Source organism: Phascolarctos cinereus, unplaced genomic scaffold (genome assembly GCF_003287225.1).
Source record: "Phascolarctos cinereus isolate Bilbo 61053 unplaced genomic scaffold, phaCin_HiC Scaffold_5;HRSCAF=322, whole genome shotgun sequence".
NCBI lineage: Eukaryota > Metazoa > Chordata > Mammalia > Diprotodontia > Phascolarctidae > Phascolarctos > Phascolarctos cinereus.
Window position 1 is genome coordinate 303,392,994 of NW_027555958.1, and position 25,721 is coordinate 303,418,714.

Genomic DNA, 25,721 nt, shown 5'->3' on the forward strand with positions numbered 1-25,721 from the left:
CTATTATTTTATTTTGGCTAGGCAATGGGGTTAAGTAACTTGCCCAGGGTCACACAGCTAGTGAGTGTTAATGTGTCTAAGGCCGGATTTGAACTCAGGTCCTCCTGAATCCAGGGCTGGTGCTCTATCCACTGTGCCACCTAGCTGCCCCACTCACCCCATAATTAACCCATTCACAAAAGGTCTCATCAGAGAAATGTCTTCTTGACAATATGAAGTGAATGTTTCTTGGTATCTGAGTGCCACATCTTTGAGGTGGTAGGCCCAGCTAGTGGGTCATATACTGTTTTTCATCTGACAGGATACAGGCCATCTTGAGGTTTATAAAACAGATGAAAAATTTATTAGCACCTATGTTCCAGGCACTGGGGACATACAAAATAACATCTGCCTTCAGGCAGTTTACATTCCAATGGGGAATAGAACAAATATTGGGGGGCTGGTGGCCAGGGAAGGAAGTTTTGATCCAGAGAATCACAGGGATGGTGAGTAAAGCCATAAGTGACATTTGTCACTACATCTAGAAGGAATGGTGATGTTGATATGATTACTGTTCCTAAGCAAGAGAAAGCAAGCTGGGAGAAGGAGGAAGGTCACTTGGCAAGGCAGATATCTAGAAGCCAGGGGTGGGCAGGTATGATGGATGAATGGGATGTAAAACATGGTCAGGAGCCAGCTAGATATGGTAATTTAGGCAAGTCTGCAATCAGAACAGCTCAGCCCTGGGCTGGATAGAGAGATGCAGCTGTAGACAACCTTACAAATAAATTAAGAATTAAGGAGAAATGGATTTCTTTAGGAAAAGGTGGGTCCTTATAATTTTATTATCTTTCTTTGTCAGGCTGCCCTATGACCGAAAATAGCCAACTCATGAGTATCCAAGATGCTGGGGCAGGGGAGGGGGGGAGGAGCAGAAGGAAGAAAAGGTTAGAGAACAGAAGGTTAGGATTAGAAAAGGAGGAAAAGATAACATAAAATAGAATCCAAAAATCATTTATTTGACCTTAAAATACAGACACAGTCACTGCTTCCTAGCTCCTCACTTAACTGCTCCCTCCCTCTTTTCCCCCAGTGTTTGGTCCTGTCAGTGGCTAAGACTATCTAAAGAGGAAAGGCAGGGAGAGGAGGCCCCAAAGTTACTTAAGGAAACCTATGAAGCAGAAAATCCTCATTCTTTGATAAACCAAGCAGGCTACAGGTACAGCTGTATAACCCTCTCGGATTTCAAACAATTTCAAGTCCAACATTCAGTTTCAGAACGTAACAGAATCACAGAATTTCAGAATTATGAAGAATCATCTATTCCAAACCTTTCATTTCAAAAAGGACAATGAGACCTAGGAAGATTAAGTGACTTGTCTGTGGTCACAGAGCTAACTGGGGGAGGGGCAGGGACTCAGACTCAGGCCTCCAGACATGCAGTCAATGAGTTCTAATAGCCACACCTCCCAATGTCAGTGAATTGCCAGGGAGGACACAAGCCCTCAGCACTTTTCAATGAAGGTTTTTACGCGGTGTGGGTGTTTTTGGGGGGGGCAAGGGACACAGGTAGGTGGATAGGGAAGGTGAGTTGATGAAAGTGGTATCCAATTCAGCTTGTCTTCACTTCTCTCCTCTATCGTTTGAGCTGCTATACTGCTTTCTCAGCCAGGTGGACATGTTGACCATAGGTTTCTTTTTAACAAGTCAGAGCAGCACTGGACAGCCAGTTACCAAAAGCTCTTGGTAAAAACAGCAACAGGCCATGGGAGAGGAGGAAGGACCTGGGGTTGAGTGGCTCTTGGAAGCCAAGACTTTTTTATGTACACAGAGGGATAAGACATTTTTGAAGAACCAGCTGGAGCAGACAGCTTTTGAGGGTCTTCATCTGCATTCAGGACTCTTGCATTCCCACTTGGTCCTGCTCACACAAGATGTGTGTTAGGATCCCATTGACCACATCCAGGGTCTCATCCTTCTCCAACACAATGTCATAGGAATCCATATATCGCTCTCTCCGTTCCTCTACCTAAGGAGGAGGACAGGGAAGAGATGAATTAAGGTTTCCCCAGGTCTCCTGCCCATCTTTTCTCCCACTTCCTTCCTTTTTAAGGGCCAGGGCATTGGCTCAAATACCAACAACTTGCCCGGTACATCAACTCCTACCCAAAAGCCCAATATAAAGGCTGGGAGTTCCAAGTTCCAGCAACCCAACAGCGTTGGGGAAAAGGCAGCAACAGCTGAAATCCTAATGATATCCATCTTTAGCCAAGTCCATTTTACCTGAACGGGGTTGGAAGGACCTTGGAAAGGTCACCTACTCCAGTTCCCCTCCCAACTTGGCAATCCCTTCTACAACAGACAACATATCATCAATCATCCTTTTACTTAAATATGGCCAGTGATGGAGAGCTCACTACTTTCTGAGGAGGCCTATTCCATTGTTGGTCAGCTCTTACTGGCAGAAAGTTCCTCCTCAAACTGAACCAAAATATTCTTTCTTGCAACTTCCATCCAATGACCCCAGTTCTGCCATCTGAAGCAACACAGAACAAGTTTTTTAAATACCCAGAGACAGCCATTATCTGGGCAGCTGCTTTTTGACACAAATCTAGAGAGCATCTTCTCAAACCCCAATTCATTCAATAACACTGAATCCTAGTGTATGTTGAAGAAGTAGGTGAGCGGCCAAATGTTGCATAGAGTTGTTCTAACATTTCATTTTTTCTTTAACAGATTTTAATATAGAAAATTCTGAAGAAAAATCTAAGACAATTGTCTTCATGGGGCTCTGAGTCTGTTGGCAGAGACTTGGCACCCTTTTCATTTGTAGGACATAATGACTGATATGTGTCTAGTTTATGGTTTAGGACCAACAGACTTTTTCAGCCTCACTCAACTCCAGTATTTTCTTGTTCTTTGATACTGTTGGTTACAAACCTGAATCCTGGTTCCTGAGATCTCAATACCAACTACCTTATAGTAGTTCACATCTACATAACACTTTGCAACTTACATTCTGCTTTCTTCACAACAGTCCTGTAAGATAGGTAATTTGACAAATATGTGGGATAGAAGTAGAGAAGAAGTGACTTCCATAGTCTTCTCTGCACCTACCTTGTCATTCAGGAAGCCAATCTTAAGGATGTTTCCCACACTGGACACCCCATCAGCCATAGTCAGGTCGCCCATGGAGTCACCCAGCAGGAGAATGTTGGTCTTAGCCTGGAGCTGTTCAAAGTACTTTGAGTCCTCTAGGACTGAACTATTCTTGTTAAAGGTATGGATGAGATTACCCTTGAAACCCTGCAGGAAGCCCTGAGCAACCAAGGGAAGAGGCAGACTATGAATCCAAATACAGACATTTCTCAATTTTTCAGGATTTTGAAAGGAAATTTTAAAAAAACACATTCAAAAGACTTATAACTGGTTACTGATCTTAATACCCTTTCTACCAACCTTGATAAAGCCAAGGGTTAATAGAGCCAAAGTTAATGGTGAGCCTCATTCTATTCCATTAACCACAAGTTATGCACCTAACTCTAGCTGGCCATCTTGAAGAAGTATACCACCCCTCTTTACTGGGAGGATGAAAGCAAAGTAATCTCATTATATTTATTATGGTAATCTCAAATGTTCAATGCAACCAATTCCCACAAATGGAAAAATAACTCAAACAGAATGGATGAGTACATATGACAATACTGCTTAGGAAGCTGAGCAACATAAAGGGAAGAAGAAACACAACTAAAAAAAAACCTAGGGGCAGCTAGATGGCACAGTGGAAAGAGTACCAGCCGTGAGTCAGGAGGACCTGAGTTCAAATCCGGCCTCAGACACATAACACTCACTAGCTGTGCAACTCTGGGCAAGTCACTTAACCCCAATCACCTCACCAAAAAAAAAAAAAAAACAACCCAAAACCCTTGGGTTTTGGAAAATGGGCAGAATCATTGAAATTATGTCCCCTAGAACAACACTTGGATATATGTGACTTGAGTTTTGACTTCTCTGGCACTGACAGCATTTTTCAAAGAGTAACACTAATTTGTCAAAATAACAAAATGCCTGGAAAGGAAACAATGAACACCACAAAAAGTGAAGATTATATATATATATGGCTCCATCATGTAACCCCTTCCTTTAGAAATGATTTGGTCATGTTCTAGGGTTTTTTCTAATACTCTAAAGAGCATACCAATTCTCACTAAGCTACAGAACACAGAGTACTTTTTTAAGCAAAGAAGCTTCAACCAACTAATTTTTTAAACAAAAATTTCCTATTTGGACAAAAAAGGAAAAGAAAATAAGTCAAAATGCACATGCTATGGGTAGCATCATCTCTGTTTAAAAGCACATCGCTTAATCAAGAATATGAACAAGTAACAAAATGGACTAAAACTTATCTTCCTCTTCTGAGGCCCCCGAAATCCTCTGGTGGAAGTGAAACTGCCAAACAGAATTCAGGAGTATGGGTAATCGGCAGACTGGTGAGTGAGACAGAGTTGGGGGTTGATCGAGGACTACAGATACAGGGCCTCTAAATCAGCCTGTCTTTGGGGGAAATTTTGACTCCCGTAGGGAGTCAAGGTGAAGCAGCATGCTTATCTCCCTTCCCTCCCCAAAGAACTCTATCCAATTCCCCACTGTACAAAAATGTAGTAACTAAAGTATAGATGCTCCCCAGTCCCATAGTGTAACAAACATAACTCACACTTTCATCAAAGTCCATGTAATTGGACACAACATGGATGTTGGGGTGGAAAACATTCATCTGCCTGATAATCTCTTCCAAAATGTCTCCAATACCAGCAGAAAAGATGAGAAGAGGAATATTGCTTCGGTAGAGTGTGCTGAAAAATGTTTCAAACCCCTCCCTGTAAAGGGATAAATTATTCTCCCAAAGTTATCACAAGAAAGAAATTCATAACTACTGGACCCAGGTAGACTCATCTTTGATCAAAACACTTTTCCCAATTATTTCACCCAAATGATTACTTTGTTATTCTATGTCTCCTCAACCCTCCTATCAAGTTAGTTTCCAAGAAGCAGTCACATCTTTCATGTATGTGCCCTGTATCCTCAATGAAACTACACATTCTTTTTTTAAGAATGTTTTTATTTTATTTCTCAATTACACATAAAATAATTTTTAACATTAAATTTCTATAATTTCTCATAATTTTGCAAATTTCCTCCCTAACTCCTTCCCTCCTCCCTCTTTGAGAAGACAAGCACTTTGATATAGATTATCACATGCAGAAGCAGCTAAGTGGTACAGTGTATAGAGCACTAGGCTTGGAGTCAGGAAGACCCACCTTTGTGAGTTCAAATCTGGTCTCAGACACTTACCAGCTATGTGAGAACCTAGGCAAGTCACTTAACCCTGTCTGTCTCAGTTTCCTCATGTCAAATGAGCTGGAGAAGGAAATGGCAAACCACTCCAGTACCTATGCCAAGAAAACCCCCAAATGGGGTCACAGAGAGTTGGACACAACTGAAAAGGACTGAAAACAACATACGTGTGCAAAGACTATGCATTCTTTGAGGGCATGGACCACGTTCACTTCTTCTATATACCAGAAGTGATCACAGAGGTGACAGGAGTACCTGACAAGCCAATACCAATTCTCAAGAGTTGGATACATGGTTATGATCTCAATGACATACAGAAGCTAAAAAGGGTAGCTTAAAATATCTTCCAAAAAAACTAACACAGGATTTGGGATGTTTGATATGGGATGGGCAGAGAAAGCCAGTTAGAATTTGCACTATATATACAATCAGCTAATAATTTCTTAGAAAGTACCTATAAGCATTTTCTCTGGTTGGCCCCCTTGCTTTCCCTTCTTGTCTATGCCTCCTCCTGCCTTCCTCCAAGTCCCAACTAAAATCTCACCTTTGACAGGAAGCGTTTCCTAACCCCTATTCATTCTAATGCCTTCCATTAATTATTTCCCATTTATCCTACGCATCCTTTGTTTGTACATATTTGTTTGCTGGTTATTAGACTGTACACTCCTTGAGGGCAGGGATTATCTTATGCTAAAGTGACTTGCCCAGGGTCATATAGCTAATAAGGATCTGAGGCCAGATTTGAAGTTAGGTCTTCTTGACTCCAGATCATTGTTCTATCCCCAGTGTCTAGTAGGCCCTTAATCAGTGCTTACTGATTTACTCATACATAGCCATTTTATATATAAGGAAACAGCTTCAGAAAGGATAAGTGATTTAGTAATAGTAAATGGTAATTAAAAATTAGTAAGTAGTAAAGCTAATATGTGAACTTAGGGCTTCTGACTCTACAGCATTCTATACCTGCAGAATAACATCACATATTTTCAACATTAATTCTATATATTGTTATATCCCTCTTGACTCCAAACTCTTAATTTTCAACAGTATTAAAAGCCACCCTTTCACCTCTTTTCTCTTTACCTATTGACCAAACTGATCTCATAACTGGCAGCAAGCTGGCATAAATGCTCCCTCCAGGATAAGAAATTAACATACCTGAGCATTGCATCTGAATCTCTAACAATCTGGGCTATCTGGTACTTCTGAATCTTCTGTTGACACAGGAGATTGTGGGCTTTAGTCCACCTAGAAACAGATATTCCCCCCCAAGACACCAACATCTTCAAATCACTGAAGCAGACAGAGATCTTTCTCCTGATTCATCACACAATTGTCTCCAATGGACATGCTACACTTCTGCAAAGTGCCACTTTCTTCCAGGTTCTGATCATCCCTCAAAAGGAAGAAAGAAAGTAAGGAAGAAAATAGCAACACTAAAACTAGGTTTATAACCAGCTTCAATATTCTCTCCCATAGAAACTGTATGTACTGCTACTGTGTCTTCAAGAGCAATGGAATTTGGGGCAATTATAATTTAACTGTCATTCTATCAGCAGTCCATGAGGAAACAAATTTTAATTACCACGCTACAGAGACTACGATAGCAGAAAAAAAGCATAGAGAGAAAAGGACTACAAGAACTTATTTACTGAGAGAACTGAGTTTAACCTTTATTTTGTGAAGAAAAACGAAGATATTTCTTGAGAAAGATTTTAATTATCATCCTGAGAAAACTGAATGGTGGGACTATATTTCCAGAATTGAGAAGTCAGTAGCTATTTATATTGTTAAAGAGGACTTTAGCCATGCTCAATCTCATAGCTCATATGATGTAAATAACTACTGCCTTTGTTTTATCGTTTATTGTTACACTGTTAATAAATAAAGCCAGTAACCTAGATATTTATTTAAGCCTAGAAGATTATGGAGTTTGATATAGAGAAAAAAATGAGCAAATATTTAGCTATGATCAATCTCATAGTTCATATGATGTAAATAACTATTGCTTTGTTTTATTGTTTTATTGTTACACCGTTAATAAAGCAAGCCAGTAACCTAGATGTTTATATAAGCCTAGAAGATTAAGGAGTTTGATATAGAGAAAAAAAATGAGCAAACATTTATGAGAAGAGAGGTTTCTTATTAAATAAATATTCTTATTTAAGACTAGAGCAATTTTAGTAATGTAGAAATACCAAAGTGAATGTTGAAAACTAAAAATAATAATAATAAAAGAAATACCAATACATGACTTACTACCTAGAAGCCAAACTGAGAAAGAATTAGGAAAAATCTAGTAACAGATCAAGAGGTAATCACACTACCCAGGCTACGTATAAGAATGGAATAGACCCTAACACCTCTGCTATATGTGCAGATTTGCATCTGGGATTTTCAAATATTTTTTTCTTTCCCATATGTATTTTCTCTCATTATAAGCTGACTATAATTGAAAAATCATAAATACAAATTGCCCAGTAGTGCTGCTGATGACGACTTTCATTCACCTGTTTTATTTGCCATATATTCGTTATTAAATAACTATTTCATTGCTTTTTACAGTTTATGTTGCATGCTTAATGATTAGCTTAGCATTACTGGTTTACTAAAGGTGAGATTTTAGCAGATTTGAGGGAAGCCCAAAGCATCCTCTTATGGATGGGATAAAGAAGAATGGCAACGGAATCACACTGATACAAGTTTACAGAAAATCTGATCGAAAATGGAACTGGAGACAACATCATCTTAATTGTGAAGACAAGATTGCAAAATCACCATTAGCACCTTATAAAATGAAGAAATGGAATCATTTTCTATAACTGAGGCACAGATACATGACTGATAAATGTACTCAAAAGAGGAATGAAGAATTAAAGTGCAAGAAACTGAATTCCAAAGAATCAGGACTGGGAAATGAAGTCGGATCCAGAGATAAAGATTGTTCTGGAGTCCCCCAAAACAGTTAAGAATGACCTTATCATCGGTTAGAGGCTAACAACTGATACAATAACACCACCATTTTGATATACAAGATTAATGCAATGGCCAACAACAAGTGTAGAGAACTGGTGATGAAATACACTACCTGCCTCATGAAAGAGAGGTCACAAACTCAAGGTGCAGAAGGAAAAAAATTTTCAGATCTTGTCAATGTGGGGATGTGTTTTGCTTGACTATGAATATTCGATTTTTGTTTTTCTTAATTTCAATTTGGGTAAGGAGAGGAGATGCAATAGGGTTACAAAATTTTTTTTAAAAGAAGAGTAAGAAAAGAGGGTATTTAGAGCATTTTAAAAATGCACAAAACAGAAAAGTAGGAATGTTAACAGGACAAGCAGAACAATTTTGACAATAACATGTTGACATGATTCCAGAGGATTGATGATGAAGAATGAAACACATATTTTTGAACATGGACAATGTGGGAATTTGTTTTGTTGACTATGATTTTTTCTTCTTTTTTTCCCAGTGGTAAGAAGAAAGGTGAGGTGGAGGGAAAAAATAAATGCTCAATAATTTTTAAAAAATAAAATTTAACATATAAAGAGAAATAACATGTTGAATTTGTTGCAGAGCTGGAGAGAGATGCGAGCTATGGATGATGCAGACTTGCAGCTACATATGAAATCCTCTTTCTGTTTTTCTTCATATGTGGAAATATTCACCTTATTTGGTATTTGCTAAGTTCAGAATTTAAAGAATAAAGTTTGAACCAAAACAAAATCAAAAAATACTCAATCATCTTATAGGGAGAGGGAATGGACCTGTGATTTAACTGGTAAAGGAAATTCCTAGGATGGGAAACTGTCTCTACTGATGCAAGTCAGACCCTTACCTACAACTTCTAGTCTTGGCAAGTGGTCTACAGTTTTAAATAGAAACAGGGGCCACCACATGGTACATAAGGATCCCTGAGGGCTGCACATTGACTTAGTTTTAAAATGCAATGTTGTCTATGCTTTACTGTATTTTTTTCTGTTTTGGTTAAAATATTTCCCAATTATCTTTTCATCTGGTTCAAGAGCACTTGGGAGTAACTGCAGACCGCACGCTGCCCATCCTCATGTGTGACACCTCTAGTCTCTAGCATACAGAAATTAAATGTGTTGCCCAAGCTAACAAAGCCAGGATGCATAGGAGCCAAGAGGTAGGATTTGAACCTAGGTCTCCCCAGTTTTGAAGATAGCTCTCAATCCATTACACTGTGCTGCCTCATAGAAGCAAAATTATTTTCTATAAATGTGGAATAAATGGTTTGGAAGAAACTGATGCCCAAGGAGCAAATACTGCAGCAGGGGGGAGGGAGGGGGCAGAGATGAATGATGTGATGAGGCCAGAGTTTATTATCAAGAAATAAAGTAAAATAAAAGAATTTTGCTGACAAACTTTCAGTGTCCTGAAGATACTGGAAAGACCTGATAACCAAATAGAAAAACTTAAATATGGGATACCTTGGCTGAAGATGAAGTTGAACAGGAAGGTACAACAAAGGCATGAGTTTACAAATATATGGGTGCAAGATGCTACAAGAAATCAAGATACTCGTGTTTTAGATATAAAGATAAGGAAACAAGCCACTAGCTTGATTAAAAAACAACAACAACAACAAAACAAAACTAGAGCACTGGCCCTGAAATCAAGAGGACCTGAATTTATATAACAAGAGAGTGATGAACCCAGAAGCAGTAAAGGTTACCTAGAACCTCAGTACTGGAGTAAAGGGACAACCACGGAGCTTAGAAAAACTGATAGTTATACCCTCAACCAAGTACAGACATAGAAAGGCCACAAAATAAGAACCATGCAACCTATAAATAGGCTCCGTTGTAATGCTGTAAGAGAAACAAAATAAGTGGTTACGCATCCATCAATGTAATTCACTGTTGAATTTACGTAATGTTGTTTTGTACTTTTCGTTGTATGTATGCAGTGTTAAGCATATATTATCATATTTACCTATTATTATTGCTAGTATTGTATTGCTTTTCCCATTTGAAGCAGCCTGTCAAGTGGTGCTTTTCATCATATGTATGCTGTATATAATATAAATGTGGATTTGATGTCCCTCAAATAATTTATAGGGACTAAAAATCTTTGGTCTTGGGGAGAAACATAACACCAACCTGAATAGTTTCTTCCACAGAGACAGCTGATACTATTGCTGTACCTTCAAAAGGCAATGGAATTTTAGATAGTTACAATTTAACTATGAAAAGACCATGAAGAGCCAGAATTTAATTTTTTCTTTGGAGAGACCTTTAACTGGGATGGCTATGGAAAGGACAAAGAAAAAAGACTAAGGGAATTTACTTCCTGAGAAAAAACATGAAGATAATTTTTTTTGTGTGAAAAGCCTTTAATTGGTATCCTGAGAGAACTGAATGGTAGGACTATGTTCCTAGAATTGTAAAGTTGGCAATTGTAATGCTGGTTAAAAGCTGACTTGGGCTATGATCAATCCCACATATGATATACTATAATTATTTACATCTCTTATTTTTTTCTTCACGCTGTTACTAAATAGTATAGCCAATAACATTCATGTCTATTTATGCCTAGGAGATTACAAGGTTTAATATGTAGAAAGAGATAAGCAAATGCATATGGGAAAAGAAAGGAGCACAGAACCAATGGATTACTGAGAGATGTTGAGATTTTGATAATTATTGTTGAAATGTCAAAATATACCCCCCTTTTATGCCACAAAGAGATCAAAGAAAGAGGAAAAGGGTCCATTATGTACAAAAATATTCATAACTCTTTATTGTGGCAAAGAACTGGAAATAAAGGAGGGGCCCGGTAATAGAGGGATGACTGAACAAATTATGTTATATTAATGGAATGGATTATGTCACAAGAAATGACAAAAGGTTTGGTTTGAGAAATCTGGAAGACTAGTATAAACTGACTTTATAAAGTGAGAGGAACCAGGAGAACAACTTATAAGTTAACAATGCTGTAAAAGACAGCTTTGAAAGACTTAAGAACTCTGATTCCTGCAATGATCAACCACAACTCCAGAGGACCAATGTATGCTACCCACCTCTTGACAGAAAAGATGGTGGACTGGAGGTGCATAAAGAGAAATACATTTTGGGGCACGGCAAATTTGTAGATGTTTTGTACAACTATGCTTAGATGTTACCAAAAATCAAACAAACTATATCCCCTGAATATCTTAGAACCTGGAATGAGAATGAATAAGGAAAATGAGCTAGTAGCAGGTATACAGAAGTACAAGAACCCACATGGACTGTGCATGAGGATAATCATCCCTAAAACCCCTGTCACATGAGTAATTTAACACTTAAGTCAAACTTCTTCTCCCTCAACCCTCTTCCTTTCAATACCAAAACTTCAAAAGTTCTTCTGAGGCCCATCTCCATGACCTAAAGCCCTTTGAGAAATAAAATCCTTGCTGTACAGTGACAGAATTTCAAAAATAAAACTAAAATGTCCCTGGTTCACAGATTCCCCCAAATCTCATAGGGCCTGCTGCCCTCACTTACGATTTACGAGAGGCTGCCATTCCAGCAATAAACTTTAGCAATAGCCTTAGGAAAGACAGTTCTAATGACTGTATTAACTCTGTATCCACTCCAGCTGAAATCCTCATCCAGTTAAGTTCTCATCTGACCAGGGCTAGGAACATAACATTTTAAGATAATTTTTCCTGTTTTCTTAAAATCTTCCTTCATCTCCAACTACTTACCATTCTACCATAAGGGGGAACTTCTCTTTGACTGTCCTGTTTGGATCAATCTCAATTGGGTAATAGTAGTGAAGGAGATCCTTTAACTGAGATACCAGAGATGAGAGGAAAATAATTAGAGTGCAATTAAATTCAACAATTTAATAAATATTCAATAATAGCCTACTGTGCGTCATACACTGCCCTAAACACTGAGGAATGCAAAGACAAAAACAAAAAAAGTCCCTTTCTCAAGGAGTTTAGATTCTACAGAGAGGAAACATATGCACTGATAAGTAAATGTGAACTATTTGCAAAGTAAATATGAAAAAAAATTAAGTGAGGGGAAAGCACTGACAACTGGTGGGAACAGGAAAGGATTCCTGCAGGTGGTGTCTACAGATTCCAAGAGGTAAAGGTTGAAGAAAAAGCACTCCAGATATGTAGGACAGACTGTGTGTACAAAGACATGAAGATAAAAGATGGAACAAGCAAGTAAGATTAGTTTGTCTGAGGAAGAGTAATGTGCAATCTGTCTAGGAAAATTAGAAGCAGACCACAAAGGCTTTAAGTGTCAAAAAGGAGTCTTTCTGAGACTAGAGACAATTAGGGAGCCCCAGAAGCTTTTTGAGCCAGGGAGTGAAATGGTCAGACAGCAGAGTTTACAACAATTTTAACCACCACAACAAAAAAGCCCACAAATTAACATAAGAGGTTATTATTATGAACAAAAATTAATTTGGAACAGTTTCTATTCAGTTCTTTTTAAAGGTGTCATTTGGTAATACCTTACTTACACTTTCAAAGTCTCTCCTCATTCCCAGTTAGATTTTCCCTCCATTCCAGGTAAGCCTGTCATATTTAATTCCTTAGAGCTATCTTATTTACAAATTTCATAAAAGCTCATCTGATCAATCCTTGAACCTCTCTGGTCAACAGCACAAATGGCAGGTATTAGTGATAAATCAGCGTTAAAATCCCTTTATCACCAAATAATCTAATCACTAAGGCCAACAAATATTTACAGCCAATTCTACAGAGACTATTCATGCTAGCAGGATTAAATGAAAAGCCTTTCTACCAGTTCTAATTAGGGACAGCTTCTTCTAAACACCTAGGATGTCTCCTCCTCCCGATGTGGTTGCTTAGATAAATAATTCCATAGTCACCCAGTAGGAACACTCAACAAAATTAACAAAAAGTAATGAATTCTAACATCTATGTTATTTCAAATGACTGTGCCAAATTACATGGACTGTTCCATTTAGGAGAACCAAATGCCAAATATTATACACTAACAAAGGCAGAATGTTCCTTGAAATGAATGTGAGGATTACATTACATTATGGCTCCAACATTTTTAAAGGTAGAAAATTGGTGGGGGAAGGACCTGTGATTTTATTGGTATAGGAGACACCCAAAAGGAAATTCCCAGGACCAAGGAGAAGGTGTAGTGATCAGTATCTGCTCCACAGTGATAAAGAGTGCCTAGAGAACTGAGAGATTAGGGAATTTACCTTTGTGTCAGAGATGGTACCAAACCCAAGCTTTTCTGACTCTGAGAACAGCTTTCTATCCTCTATACTATTCTTTCCGGGGGTGAGGGTTGGGAAGCCAGAGAAGAAAAAAAACAAAAAAATCAAAACCTCTATAAAATTAAAACAAAACAGAAAAATGCACGAGTATTGTTACATATGTATGTGTTTTATACCTAACTTTTCAGAACCCCCATTTAACATTCAAAGAAAGCCAAGCAGCAGTACCTTTGTTTTTCTCTAATATCTTCTTTTTCCCCTAAATTATATATTTTTTCAATCAAACAATATGGAATGCTTCATGAATTTGCATATCATCCTCGAGCATTCCAGTTTTAGTATATGTGTTGCCAAAGTGAGTGCCTCTAATGTCTTTCTTCTGAAGATCCCCAAACTACTCTCTTATTTGTACCTATAACGTTCTCAAAGCTGGAGGAGTGGGTAAGATAAGGGCCAGAAACAAGACTGAAAAATCAGGGATATTATCTCCCTCTTGCAGATGCACAATAATTGACTTAACCAATTTGAGAATAATCTGTATACTGCTCCAGTTTACAAATTGCTTTGCTCACAACAAACTCACATATTGGATAGTACTAGTATGATCATCCCCACTGAGGGCAAGGAAAAGAAGTCTCAGAGAGAAGTGACTTGCCTAGGATTACCCAGTTAGTAATGTCACAGCCTCAATTCAAAACCAAGTCTCTGGACTTCAAGTTTGGGGTTCTTTTCACATTCTTTTCACTGGCTCTCTCTCTTACACAGTGAAGTCTAGTTTAGAAAGCCAGCCTTTCCAATTCTCACTACCACTCCAAAATACCACCACCTACCAGGAGCCTTGTACTGTAAATGGAAGAGCTATGTGAAGACTCAAAAAAGCAATAATAAATAATGATCATGAATACTATGGATATGTAACAGGTACGTAAAAGACCAACATGTTCAGGCCAACAGGCCAAATATTCTGCTATTTAATTCACCTAAGCTTATCGACAGAACCATCTCACTCATCAGAAATATCTTAGTTGCCTAGAAATCAAAAGCCACAGTTGGCACAGAAGTTGTATTAGGTGTGGGTATTAAAGAACAACATGGTCAAGGCATGATATTGCCTACTGGGGGGGCTATTATGATTGCCAGTGCATTGATTACATTCTACAACTAGGAATTTATCCTACCTACCATGAGGTTTTCAGAAGACTATGCTGTCTCCAAAAAAAACTATCATGTTAGGGAAACAGCTGTGTTGGCTGGCAAAAACAATTGTTTTTGCAGTCAGAAGACCTCAGTTTCCTCACTTATTGGCTAAGTGATAACCTTCAGCAAATTCACTTAACCTCACTGTGCCTCAGTTTCCTTATCTGTGAAATGTAAATAATAATGCTTTGCTACTCCTCCCACAGGGGAATGAAAAAGAATTTTAAAAATTGAAAAAGATTTTAAACATCTTAAAGCACTACAGAAATTAAGTTGTCACTAGTTCAGTGCTTTTGCCCATCATACACCTTTAATGTGTGCAGAATAAATGAAAACATTACCAGAAGGAACACATCCCAATTAAGTAGATGTTAAGAGGCTAGGTTTACCTGAGCAATAAAAATAATAACAAACTTAATATGTTTTTAAAGTCTTTACTCTGTGAGAGGCAGCTTGGTATAGTGGACAGAAAGTTGGCTTTGGAGCCAGGAAGACCTGGGTTCCAGTGCTGCCTCTGACATAGACTGGCTGTGTGACTCTGGGTAAGTCACTTAACCTTTAAGAACTCTAGACCATTGGTTCTCAAAACGTGTTCTGGAAATCCCTGGGGGTCTCTGAGACCGTTCCAAGGGATCATGAAATCAAAACTATTTTCATGATAAGACTAAAATGTTTCCATTTCTAACATGGTAAATGTCAATAGCTACAACCCATACAAATAGAAGCTCTTTGGGGATCCTCAATAATTTTTAAGAATGTAAAGGGGGTCCCGAGACAAAAAAAGTTTGAGAACCATTCAACTCTCTAAAGACTACACAATTATGTTGCCAAGATAGTACCAACCTGCATTGGTAGAGGAAATTTCCTCACCTGGGAGTTTCTTATACCTGGGAAATCATGGATCCATTCCCCATCCCCACTCGGTCCTCTTTTGGCCAACAGGCATTTGAATTAGCACACCAACACTCTTCAAGGATAACCCACCTTTTTCTGACATTCCTCACTGATGAGCTTGCTGTTATCTAGGATATCTGGGGAAAAAAAAAAACAACACAAAGACTCTATTACCTACCCCTACAGGAACCATTAACAGCAAAGTCAACCACAATGCTGATCAATACATGACTTACTGTAAGATGTAGGACATCGCTTTCCATTAAATCCAAACCTAGTCAGGGTCATGTCAAAGTCAGAAATGACCTAAAATGTGGAGGAGGACAGGAAGATAAACATAAGTCAAGGGCTCAGTTCATCTTGCCTTCAAAGTTTAAGAGTCTGTTAAAAGTCAAAACAATATTTAACAAGTATAACTTCCATATAGAGCCTGCCACTGGGAATTAGGAAACAACAGAAAAAGGGTATATGGCCCCCACCTTCAAGTAGTCACAGAATGATAGGAACTGGTTCTACGTCCTTGGAGCACAGAACCTAGCTGCCAGGAAGTCTAAGTCCCAATCTAATAGGAAGAATCTCTCAATTAAGGAGGTTAGCAGTTTAAATTTCATGTACAGTGTGTAACAATCTCATCAAATGCCATGATATAAAGCTACTGAGGTGAGTTTTCAAGGGTGCAAGGTAATGCTGTTTTCTCTCCATATGGAAAAGGCAAGTCACAAGCCTCAACTTTCTCAAGGCAAAGTTTGCTTTTCTCTTCTTAGTAGGAAGATGGTGGACTAGAGGTATTGAATGAAGAACAAGTTATCTATCCCATGTGGTCAGTTTTACTTAATTATATACTCCTTTGTTATAAAAGAGGGTTGCAAGGTGAGGAGATCAAGAAGTATATCAAGAAAGGATAGTGCCTTTTTTTTTTCAGTAAAGAGCATCAATAACATTCTTTTCTTTGGGGAGGGGGTGGTGGTGGAACATAATTCAGATAGCCCTCATCCCCTAGCACCCTACCCATATTGGGAATATCGATTTTCCTAAGAAAGAAAGGTAAGGATGAAAATACTTAAAACAACGCAGCAGAAAAACTATTCTTTCTTTCTTCCTTCATTGAGTAATAGATCCAAGCCATTAGAACTTCCTGCTACCCCAAAGTTAGCAAAAGAGGGGGGACATCACAGGCATACCTGCAATTTGTTGCATCCTCCTTTCCTGAGGGATCGAATGATCTCCTGAACCTGCTGCGGGTGCCGCATAAGCACTGTTGCCTTCATCAGGTCCTTCACTTGTTCCTTCACCTGCTCCAGATGCAAACCCCACCCCACCCAGACCCAGCACTTAGAATCACAGACCTAGAATTAGAAGGGACCTCAGAGGTCGTCTGGTCCCTTCAGTTTTCTCAGCTATGAAGCAGTGAGCCCCTGTTTACAGGGTTCTAGCACCAGAACGAAAATCTTGGGAACTGGAAACAAAAATGTGGCAGTGGAATTGGGGGTACAGGGGAAAGGCCTTGACAAGAATTGGGGGCGGGGAGTGTTAGGGGTCCTTTAGTTAAGGCTTATAAAGCAAGAATCTGTTGGACTGATAGGGAGTGTGGGGCAACGGCAACGTGGAGAGGAAGGTTTTACAGCAGAAACATGTAAGGAGCACTGTATAGAGAAATGTTATATAGGGCAGATGCCGTAGGGGGCAGTTCTGGAGCTAAGGGAGGGATCTGTGGGAAGAGGCTTATGGGCTATGGCAGACTAGGTATGGAGGAAAGCTAAAAGTGCAGGTGCTATGAAGAGGAGGGGAGGGTGTTATGGAAAGCTATATAGCAGCGGCTCCCCGGGGAAGGGGTTATTTATGGGTATGGTGCACGGGCCCTGCAGGCAGTGGTGATGGGGCTAAAATAGGTACAGTATAGCGAGGGCGCCATATAAAGGCTGGTGCCAAAGAGGGGAGTATGGGAGATTATGTAACAGAGGAGCTATGGAAGGGGCGCTGTGGGGAGGGGGCCGTGGGGCTAGGACCAGCTGCTCTAGGGCGGAGCGGCGTGGAGGAAGGGCGCTGTATGGCGGAAGGGCTGCAGGAATGCTCTACAGGGAGCTATGAAGGCTTACAGGGGCAGCCGGGGAGGAAGGCATTTCTACGGCAGGTTTTGCTGGAAGGGTTCTAGGATGGGGCAATGAAGCTTTAGCATAGGCCGGCGCTGGAGTCAGCAGGGCTGTTGAGGGGGAGGAGGGGGGGGCTTCCTTTTCCGAGGCCCCTCCCCGACTCCCCGCCCCGCTACCTCTTCCACGTTCTCACCTCCTCCGCCATAGTGCGCCTGTCCGCTCTTGCCACGGAAGAAATAGCTCGTCCCTGAAAACTAACTGCGCAGGCGCCAGCCACCTCCACACCGGCGGATGGAAACCGAGGAGAAGGGAGGGGAGGGGAAGGCCAGGGAAAGAGACGGAGAGGAGGCGGGGCCGAGGGAAGATGGGTGGGGCTTGGGCGGGGCCGGAGGAGAGCCCGCAGAAGGGAAATTTGAAATACATCTTTGATGATCATGAGATTACCTAGTCCAAAAGCCATTTCACAAATGAGGACACTGAGGCCCAGAGAGATGAAGTGACCTTGGCCGAGGCACGCCCAGGTAGTAACAGCCCCAAGTCATCTCCTTCCAAAGCCGGTGCTCTCTCCTCCTTTCATTGCTGAAAGATGCCTCTTCAGGGGCATTTGGATGGAAGTGGAGCCAGGTTTGGGGAAGAGCTTTAAAGAGCTGGTTTCGAGTTAGGCTGTGGTGAGTTTAGGGATGGGAGGTGGAGGAGGGGGAGAAGTGCTTAGTGGGGTAGATTTGTCTTTTTTTTTTTTGGCTAGGCAGTGGGGTTAAGTGACTTGCCCAGGGTCACACAGCTAGTAAGTGTTATGTGTCTGAGGCCGGATTTGAACTCAGGTCCTCCTGAATACAGGGCCGGTGCTCTATCCACTGTGCCACCTAGCTGCCCCCTTGGTGGGGTAGATTTGGGGAACAGCCTCAAGACCCAGGCTGCCTGAAAGACAAATAATACTGTATATACTCCTTGTCCCTCTAGCTAAGGGTCTCCCTAGTGAGAGCTGGGTGGACCCCAATGGGTGTGATCAACCAATGAAGGGTAGGAAGATAGGCTGCATCCCACAATAGCCAATCCTGGGGCTTATTTCCAATACAAACAAACCTTTATACCCCAACAGATCCACACACTCTGCTCTGACTTCCATCCCCACCCCAGCCCACCAGCCTATCCACCCAGTCACCTAGATCATCTCGTGGCTGAAGCAGCTGCCCTCAGAAAGCAGGCTTGGCCCTCACCCCTTTTCCTTTTGAGTGGGACAGAGTGAGTCAGGATGAGCAGGCTTGTGTTTTTCATCACAGATGAAGATTATATTATCTTTTCCCAAAAACCTACCCCCCTTCCAAACTTGCCTGTTACTCTCAAGGCCATCACCAACCTTCTAGTCACCCAGGTTCGAAACCTCAGTGTCATTCTCTATCCAGGAGAAGTTAGAATATAGTGGATCCGATCACAAATTTAGAGCTGGAAGAGATTTGAGAGGTCATCTAGTCCAATCCTTTCCTTTTACAGATGAGGAAACTGAGACCCAGAGAGGTGAAGGTACTTGCCCAAGATCACACAGGTACTAAGGACTAAAGCTGGAATTCAAACCCAGGTCCTGGAGGCTCCTTCCACTGCACCACGGGTGGGATGAAAAAGAGCAAGAATATTGGTCCAGCTTGCAGATTCCAAACCTGTTGAAAATGAGGTTGATGAGCTACCATGCCAAATGACACATGTCCAGGGGACTGAGAGAAATTTGAGAGTGGGCCTGAAGAAAACTGAACCAGCTTTCTGTTTCCTTTGTCTTGGGTTTCCACAGAGCCTTTGATACGGGGTACTATGCTGAGTGTCTGCTGTAGGCAGATACTAAGGATGGGAGGACTTGAGCTTACTTAAGGTGATGAGTACAGGTAGGAATAAGGGCAATACAGAACGTATATATTTCAGGCTAGACTTATTTTTTTGGTAATTGAACCTGTTTGCTGCTGGCATAGTTCTGCTGCAGGTTTGAGGATGGCAGAGCTGGGAGGAAGAAAGATTCTTAGCTTGTGTTAGGTGGTGGTCAAGGAGAGAGGTAAAAAGGCAGGGTAGGGGTTCCAGAACCCCAAGGCACAATCCTAACAGTGATCTCACTGCTGGCACAGGATTCTGGAACTTGGGAACCCTGTTGGGCCCCATTTGAAAGATGTAGTAGGGAAAAGGAGAGAGCAGCTGGCGATCGGGCCCCCACACACACACCCTCGGAGAACAGTTCCCCTCTGCTGGTCCCAGGGTGCCATGGAGATGGAGAGCACAGCGGCCTCCACGCGGTTCCACCAGCCTCACATGGAGAGGAAAATGAGCGCGATGACCTGCGAGATCTTCAACGAGCTTAGGCTAGAGGGCAAGCTCTGTGACGTGGTCATCAAGGTCAATGGCTTTGAGTTCAATGCCCACAAGAACATCCTCTGCAGCTGCAGTTCCTACTTTAGGTATTAAACCTAGAAGCCCCAGTGAGTTGGAGAGAGAAAGGGAAAGGGGCCAACCAAGGCATTCTGGGTTGTTTCCATCCCATACTTCCCTCCTGATCTGAGCTCTCTCACTCCTTGACCTATTTGTCCACCGAAGAGGCATCTAGCACCAAGAGGGGAACAAACTAGCTTCACTCTAGTTTTGGGGTGATCCCCCTCATCCACACTGTGATCTTCAATCCCATCACCCCTCAATTATCTCCTAGGCCATATCTTCTGCATTAGCCACACTCTCATCTCCCCACCTTGACCCCTTGGTGAACCAAAGGGTTGGTTCACCAACCCCTAGGGGTTAGGGGTGTTGTACATACACGTGGGTTCCCTACTTAAACTCAGATGTCAAAACCACTACTTCAGCTTCCCCAATAGAAAATTCCCTGCCCCTTCTCAAATAGGGATCAAGGAGTTAATGTGATGGGGGATGGAGATTATCAAGGATTTGGGTTCAAAAGGGAAAAAGAAGTTGGGGGGTTCTTAGCAGAAGTCCCTGGAATATTTAAGAGGGAGGACAAAAGAAGCTGGGGACAGGGCCCTAAAGCAATCAGGTAATATGGAAAGCTGGTAAATGATATATTACTTTCAAGTCTTCATTATAATAAGAGACTTTACTCTCTTAGATCCACCTTCCCTCTAAAAGCAAGGTTAAAAAGAAAAGAAATAACAGCCCTCTCCCTCCCTTAGCCTTCTTAAGTTTTAATTGTATTGGCTTGTTTTAAAAATTATCTTCCTCTGGTTTAATTTTCATTTCATTTCATTAAATTTAATTTTCATTCAACGAGGTGTAATCCAGTGGGCTATGGATAATTGTTTTCTCTCTCTCCTCAAATTACTTTATAGTTTCTATTCAGTGTACATGTTGTGTGTCCACTGTAAACTTCTGGAGGGCAGAGACTACTTCATTTTGGCTTTAATAATCTCAGGTCCTAGTATGGTGCCTTGCACGGGGCAGGCACTTAATAAATGCATGAGATGAGTCAGGAGGCAAAAGACCTGAGTTCTAGTTCCAGGTGAGAGTAGTGCACCTGTCTAGCCACAGTAAACTACTTAACCTCTCGTTTGTTTCTCCAACACTGAAATGACAATAAAACCTATTCTGGGCTAAAAAGTTTTGACAGTATTGAAAGTGCTTTGAAAGAAATCCAAAGAAGATATTATTTACACCCTCCTACTCTCCTTTCTAGTCATTTGTACTTCTAAAGCATCTTCCTTTTTCCTCTATGCCATCCCCTTACCCCATGCCTTCATAAGTTTGATCTATTCCTAGCATGCTTCCCACCTCCTCATTGTTTAAGTAGCATCCCAAACTTTCCCCTCATTTGAGAAAAAAGGGAGACATGGAGAGGCTGGAGAGAAATACCATTTTCTTTGGCTACTGTTGGTTTTTGTTGTTGTTATTTGTTTTTTCCAGAGCTTTGTTTACAAGTGGCTGGAACAACACAGAAAAGAAAGTGTACAACATTCCTGGTATTTCTCCTGATATGATGAAGTTAATTATTGAATATGCCTACACCCGGACTGTCCCCATCACCCCAGACAATGTAGAGAAGCTGCTAGCTGCAGCAGACCAGTTCAACATCATGGGCATTGTCCGGGGTTGCTGTGAGTTCCTCAAATCAGAGTTGTGTTTGGATAACTGTATCGGCATCTGCAAATTCACAGACTACTACTACTGCCCAGAGTTAAGGCAAAAGGCATACATGTTCATTCTTCACAACTTTGAGGAGATGGTCAAGGTCTCCGCAGAGTTTTTAGAGCTCTCAGTCACTGAGCTGAAGGACATCATTGAGAAAGACGAGCTCAACGTCAAGCAAGAAGATGCTGTCTTTGAAGCAATTTTAAAGTGGATTTCCCATGACCCCCAAAATAGGAAGCAACATATTTCAGTTTTGCTACCCAAGGTCAAGTTTAATTATTACTTTTAGATTACCTTAACTACTCTTTGTTGGTTCCTTTACTACAGGAGTTTCCCCAAGGATCACATCCGGATGCATGAAATAGTTGAATACCAGCAGTATAAGATGTTGCATGATCTGTACATTATTTTTGTTTGTTTGTTTTGGGTAGGCAATGGGGTTAAGTGACTTGCCCTGGGTCACACAGCTAGTAAGCGTCAAGTATCTGAGGCTGGATTTGAACTCAGGTCCTCCTAACTCCAGGGCCAGTGTTCTATCCGCTGAGCCACCTAGCTGCCCCTGATCTGTACATTATTTACCCAGTTCTACTTGTTCTCTGTTGTTTCTGAAACTTAATTTTCCCTTTGGGATTATCATTTGATTGCTCTCCACCCTATTTTTCACTCCAGACATACTTATTGATATAAACTCCATAATCCTAGAAACCTCTGCTGGAAAAGAGGATATGAGATCAACAATTAAGACCCATTAAAATAAGTGCAAGTTCTTGACTCAAAGTACTTTACCCATCAGGTCATATATTTGCATATTGAGTTAATACACTAAGCTATGACACAGTAGGAAAAGCATTGGACATAGGAGTCAGGTGACCTAGGTTTGAGTGCGGATTCTGACCCTAGCTATAGTCAAGTCACTTCAAATTCTGTGAGCCTCAGTTTCTTTACCTGTAAAATAACACTTGCATTATCTACTTCGTAAGGTTGTCAAGAGGAAAGTGCTCTATAAATCCTGAAAGTGCTATATAGTAAAAGCTATTATTATGGAAAATTTTGAGAAAGAGAGCAAATAATTTTCTGGGATGGTTCGAAGTCTTGCCCAGGGGCAAGAAAATGGACCATAGGACTTCTTGCGGCACCCAGTTCTATCTTGGTATGGAAATTTATGCCAAATAACATATTAAAAAAAATTCATAACTCAGGTTTAAAAAAACAAACCGACCCTGTAGCAATTCAATATAAGGAATTGCTAGCCATTATGGTTAGGCAGATAGCTTTTTCAAGTATTCTTACCCCACCTAAATGGTAGCTTTTTTTATTTCTTTTTTTTGTTTAGGTTCGCCTGGCCCTGATGCATGCCGAGTATTTCATGAACAATGTTAAAATGAATGACTATGTGAAAGACAGTGAAGAGTGCAAGCCAGTCATTATTAATGCCCTAAAGGCCATGTATGACCTAAACATGAATGGGCCCTCCAACTCTGATTTCACCAACCCACTCACCCGGCCCCGTCTGCCCTATGCCATCTTGTTTGCAATTGGTGGCTGGAGTGGTGGGAGCCCCACCAATGCCATTGAAGCATATGATGCTCGGGCTGACAGGTGGGTGAATGTCACTTGTGAGGAGGAGAGCCCCCGTGCCTACCATGGGGCAGCATACTTGAAAGGCTATGTTTATATCATTGGCGGGTTTGACAGCGTGGACTATTTCAACAGTGTCAAGCGATTTGACCCAGTCAAGAAAACTTGGCACCAAGTTGCCCCAATGCACTCAAGACGTTGTTATGTCAGTGTGACTGTCCTCAGCAACTTCATTTATGCCATGGGGGGATTTGATGGCTATGTCCGTCTCAACACAGCTGAACGATATGAGCCAGAGACTAATCAATGGACTCTCATTGCCCCCATGCATGAACAGAGAAGTGATGCAAGTGCCACAACCCTGTACGGAAAGGTAAAGAACCAGAGTGTATGGAGTCTTTTCCTGCTATACCACAGGCTTGAGAACAAAGACTAAACCCTCATATGAAAACTGGCCTCCCTAGCCCAAACTGCCTTTATCCTGATGGGGAACAGAAAATATGTCTAAAACATGATCTAACGATATAATTAATAATAATTATCTTTCTTCATTAAATTTTTCAGTACTGACTGCACACAAAGCAATATAGAAGCTTTCTGCAGTCTGGCAATGATGTCAAGGGTCAGTGAAATTGTAAAAAGGTGAGAAGTGGGATGAAGAAAAAACAGGGCCTAGTCATATACAAACTAGAACTGAGAGGGTACTAGTATGTTAAAGATACTAATGGAGTAAAACACAGTAACTTTCAGTGAATTGTAATTTTCAGTAAATTGGCTGGCTAAAAGTCTCATGCCTTTTCCTCAAAACCAGTTGGAATAGCACTTAATATTGACCCTCAATATGAAGACATTTCTGATCCATTTTATCATTTTATATTTAAGTAGGGACTTTGTATATTCCTCTCAGCACTTTAGTTGAATATTGAAATATAACAAGACTTAATAAAGTTAAATAGTTCAAAAACAAAACAACTCAAACCTTGGCACTGAAACTCTGGCATTATTCCAGTGAAATGGATTAAAAGTGCCAGAAGAGAAAAGCTCAGTGTGGAAAAAAAAAAAAAGAGAATTAACTATACAGGAACCAAAGTGGATGAAATACAGGAAGACAAAAACAGAATGGGTAACAAGAGTTAATTTAGTTCATAACTTCCCGTAACTATTATAAGCTATGCCATAAGAAATCATCTACTTAGGGAATATTTAAGCAGTCTATTTTCTCTCAGTGGGATGACTTAAGTGAATCCTTGCCTTACAAGTTAGGGCATGGGCTAGCTGATCGAAACCCAGGATTTTAAGATGTACAGCACTATCTTTATGGTAGAGTATCCTTTACTCCAAATGACTGTAATGGTCACTACAGGTAATTCTGTTTAAATAGGTCTACATTTGTGGTGGATTTAACGGAAATGAATGCCTGTTTACAGCAGAAGTATACAATACTGAGAGTAATCAGTGGACTGTCATAGCACCCATGAGAAGCAGAAGGAGCGGAATAGGAGTGATAGCTTATGGAGAACACATATATGCGGTAAGAAAGGCAGCTTGGCTAGTCTATCAACCACCATATTAAATTTAGAATCTAGCCTCACATCTTCTATCATTATTAAAATGACCTTGCTTAACAAACTGGGTTTTAGATGGGAAATAATCTACTAGAAGGTTATGGAAGCAGATGAATAATCAATAGGACAGGAGTGGCTAAGTCTACTTGAAATAAGCCACTCTTTTAAAACAGAAGCAATGGTTACCAACCATATTTCCTTGCTTGTCTACAGGTAGGCGGCTTTGATGGAGCTAATCGACTTAGGAGTGCAGAAGCCTACAGCCCTGTGGCCAACACATGGCGCACAATCCCCACCATGTTTAATCCTCGTAGCAATTTTGGCATCGAAGTGGTGGATGACCTCTTATTTGTGGTGGGGGGTTTCAATGGCTTCACCACCACATTTAATGTTGAGTGCTATGATGAAAAGACTGATGAATGGTATGATGCCCATGACATGAGTATATACCGCAGTGCTCTGAGCTGTTGTGTGGTACCAGGGCTAGCCAATGTCGGGGAATATGCAGCTAGACGGGACAACTTCACAGGATTAGCACTTCGAGATGAAGTAAAGTATTCTGCTTCGACAAGTACCCTACCTGTATGAGCCTCTTCATTTAGCTAATAAAAAGTCTAAGCAATAAGTATTAATTCTTTTTTTAAATAAATGCAGTGCTTAAACTTGGAAGAGTATTGGACAATGTTCCACTTTAGGGAGCCAGGGGTAGGGATGAAGGTGGGAGGGG

At 40.7% G+C, this 25,721-nt stretch overlaps 2 protein-coding genes across 4 annotated transcripts; one reads left to right on the forward strand and one right to left on the reverse strand.

Annotated features, from left to right (window-relative positions):
* Positions 1–977: 977 nt before the first annotated feature.
* Positions 978–18,818, reverse strand: NT5C3B (5'-nucleotidase, cytosolic IIIB). Of its 3 annotated transcripts, none has more exons than XM_078156036.1 (9): positions 17,938–18,818; positions 16,836–16,946; positions 15,891–15,960; positions 15,745–15,791; positions 12,050–12,135; positions 6,493–6,582; positions 4,694–4,832; positions 3,093–3,297; positions 978–2,004 (listed from the first exon to the last, which is right to left on the reverse strand). In XM_078156036.1, the coding sequence occupies exons 1-9, from the start codon at positions 18,202–18,204 to the stop codon at positions 1,874–1,876; spliced, it is 1,146 nt and encodes a 381-aa protein (XP_078012162.1). In that variant the 5' UTR covers positions 18,205–18,818; the 3' UTR covers positions 978–1,873. The 3 variants fall into 3 exon arrangements, with proteins under 3 accessions (XP_078012162.1, XP_078012161.1, XP_078012163.1); XM_078156035.1 differs by having other exon boundaries at positions 4,694–4,856; positions 17,938–18,815; XM_078156037.1 differs by lacking the exon at positions 17,938–18,818 and adding an exon at positions 17,751–17,931 and having other exon boundaries at positions 4,694–4,856.
* Positions 18,819–19,848: 1,030 nt separating this feature from the next.
* On the forward strand, positions 19,849–25,633 carry KLHL10 (kelch like family member 10). Its single transcript, XM_020972604.2, has 5 exons — positions 19,849–20,179; positions 21,627–22,116; positions 23,185–23,802; positions 24,811–24,960; positions 25,208–25,633. Exons 1-5 carry the CDS (start codon positions 19,986–19,988, stop codon positions 25,580–25,582), a joined length of 1,827 nt encoding a protein of 608 aa, XP_020828263.1. The 5' UTR covers positions 19,849–19,985; the 3' UTR covers positions 25,583–25,633.
* The last annotated feature ends 88 nt before the right edge of the window (positions 25,634–25,721 follow it).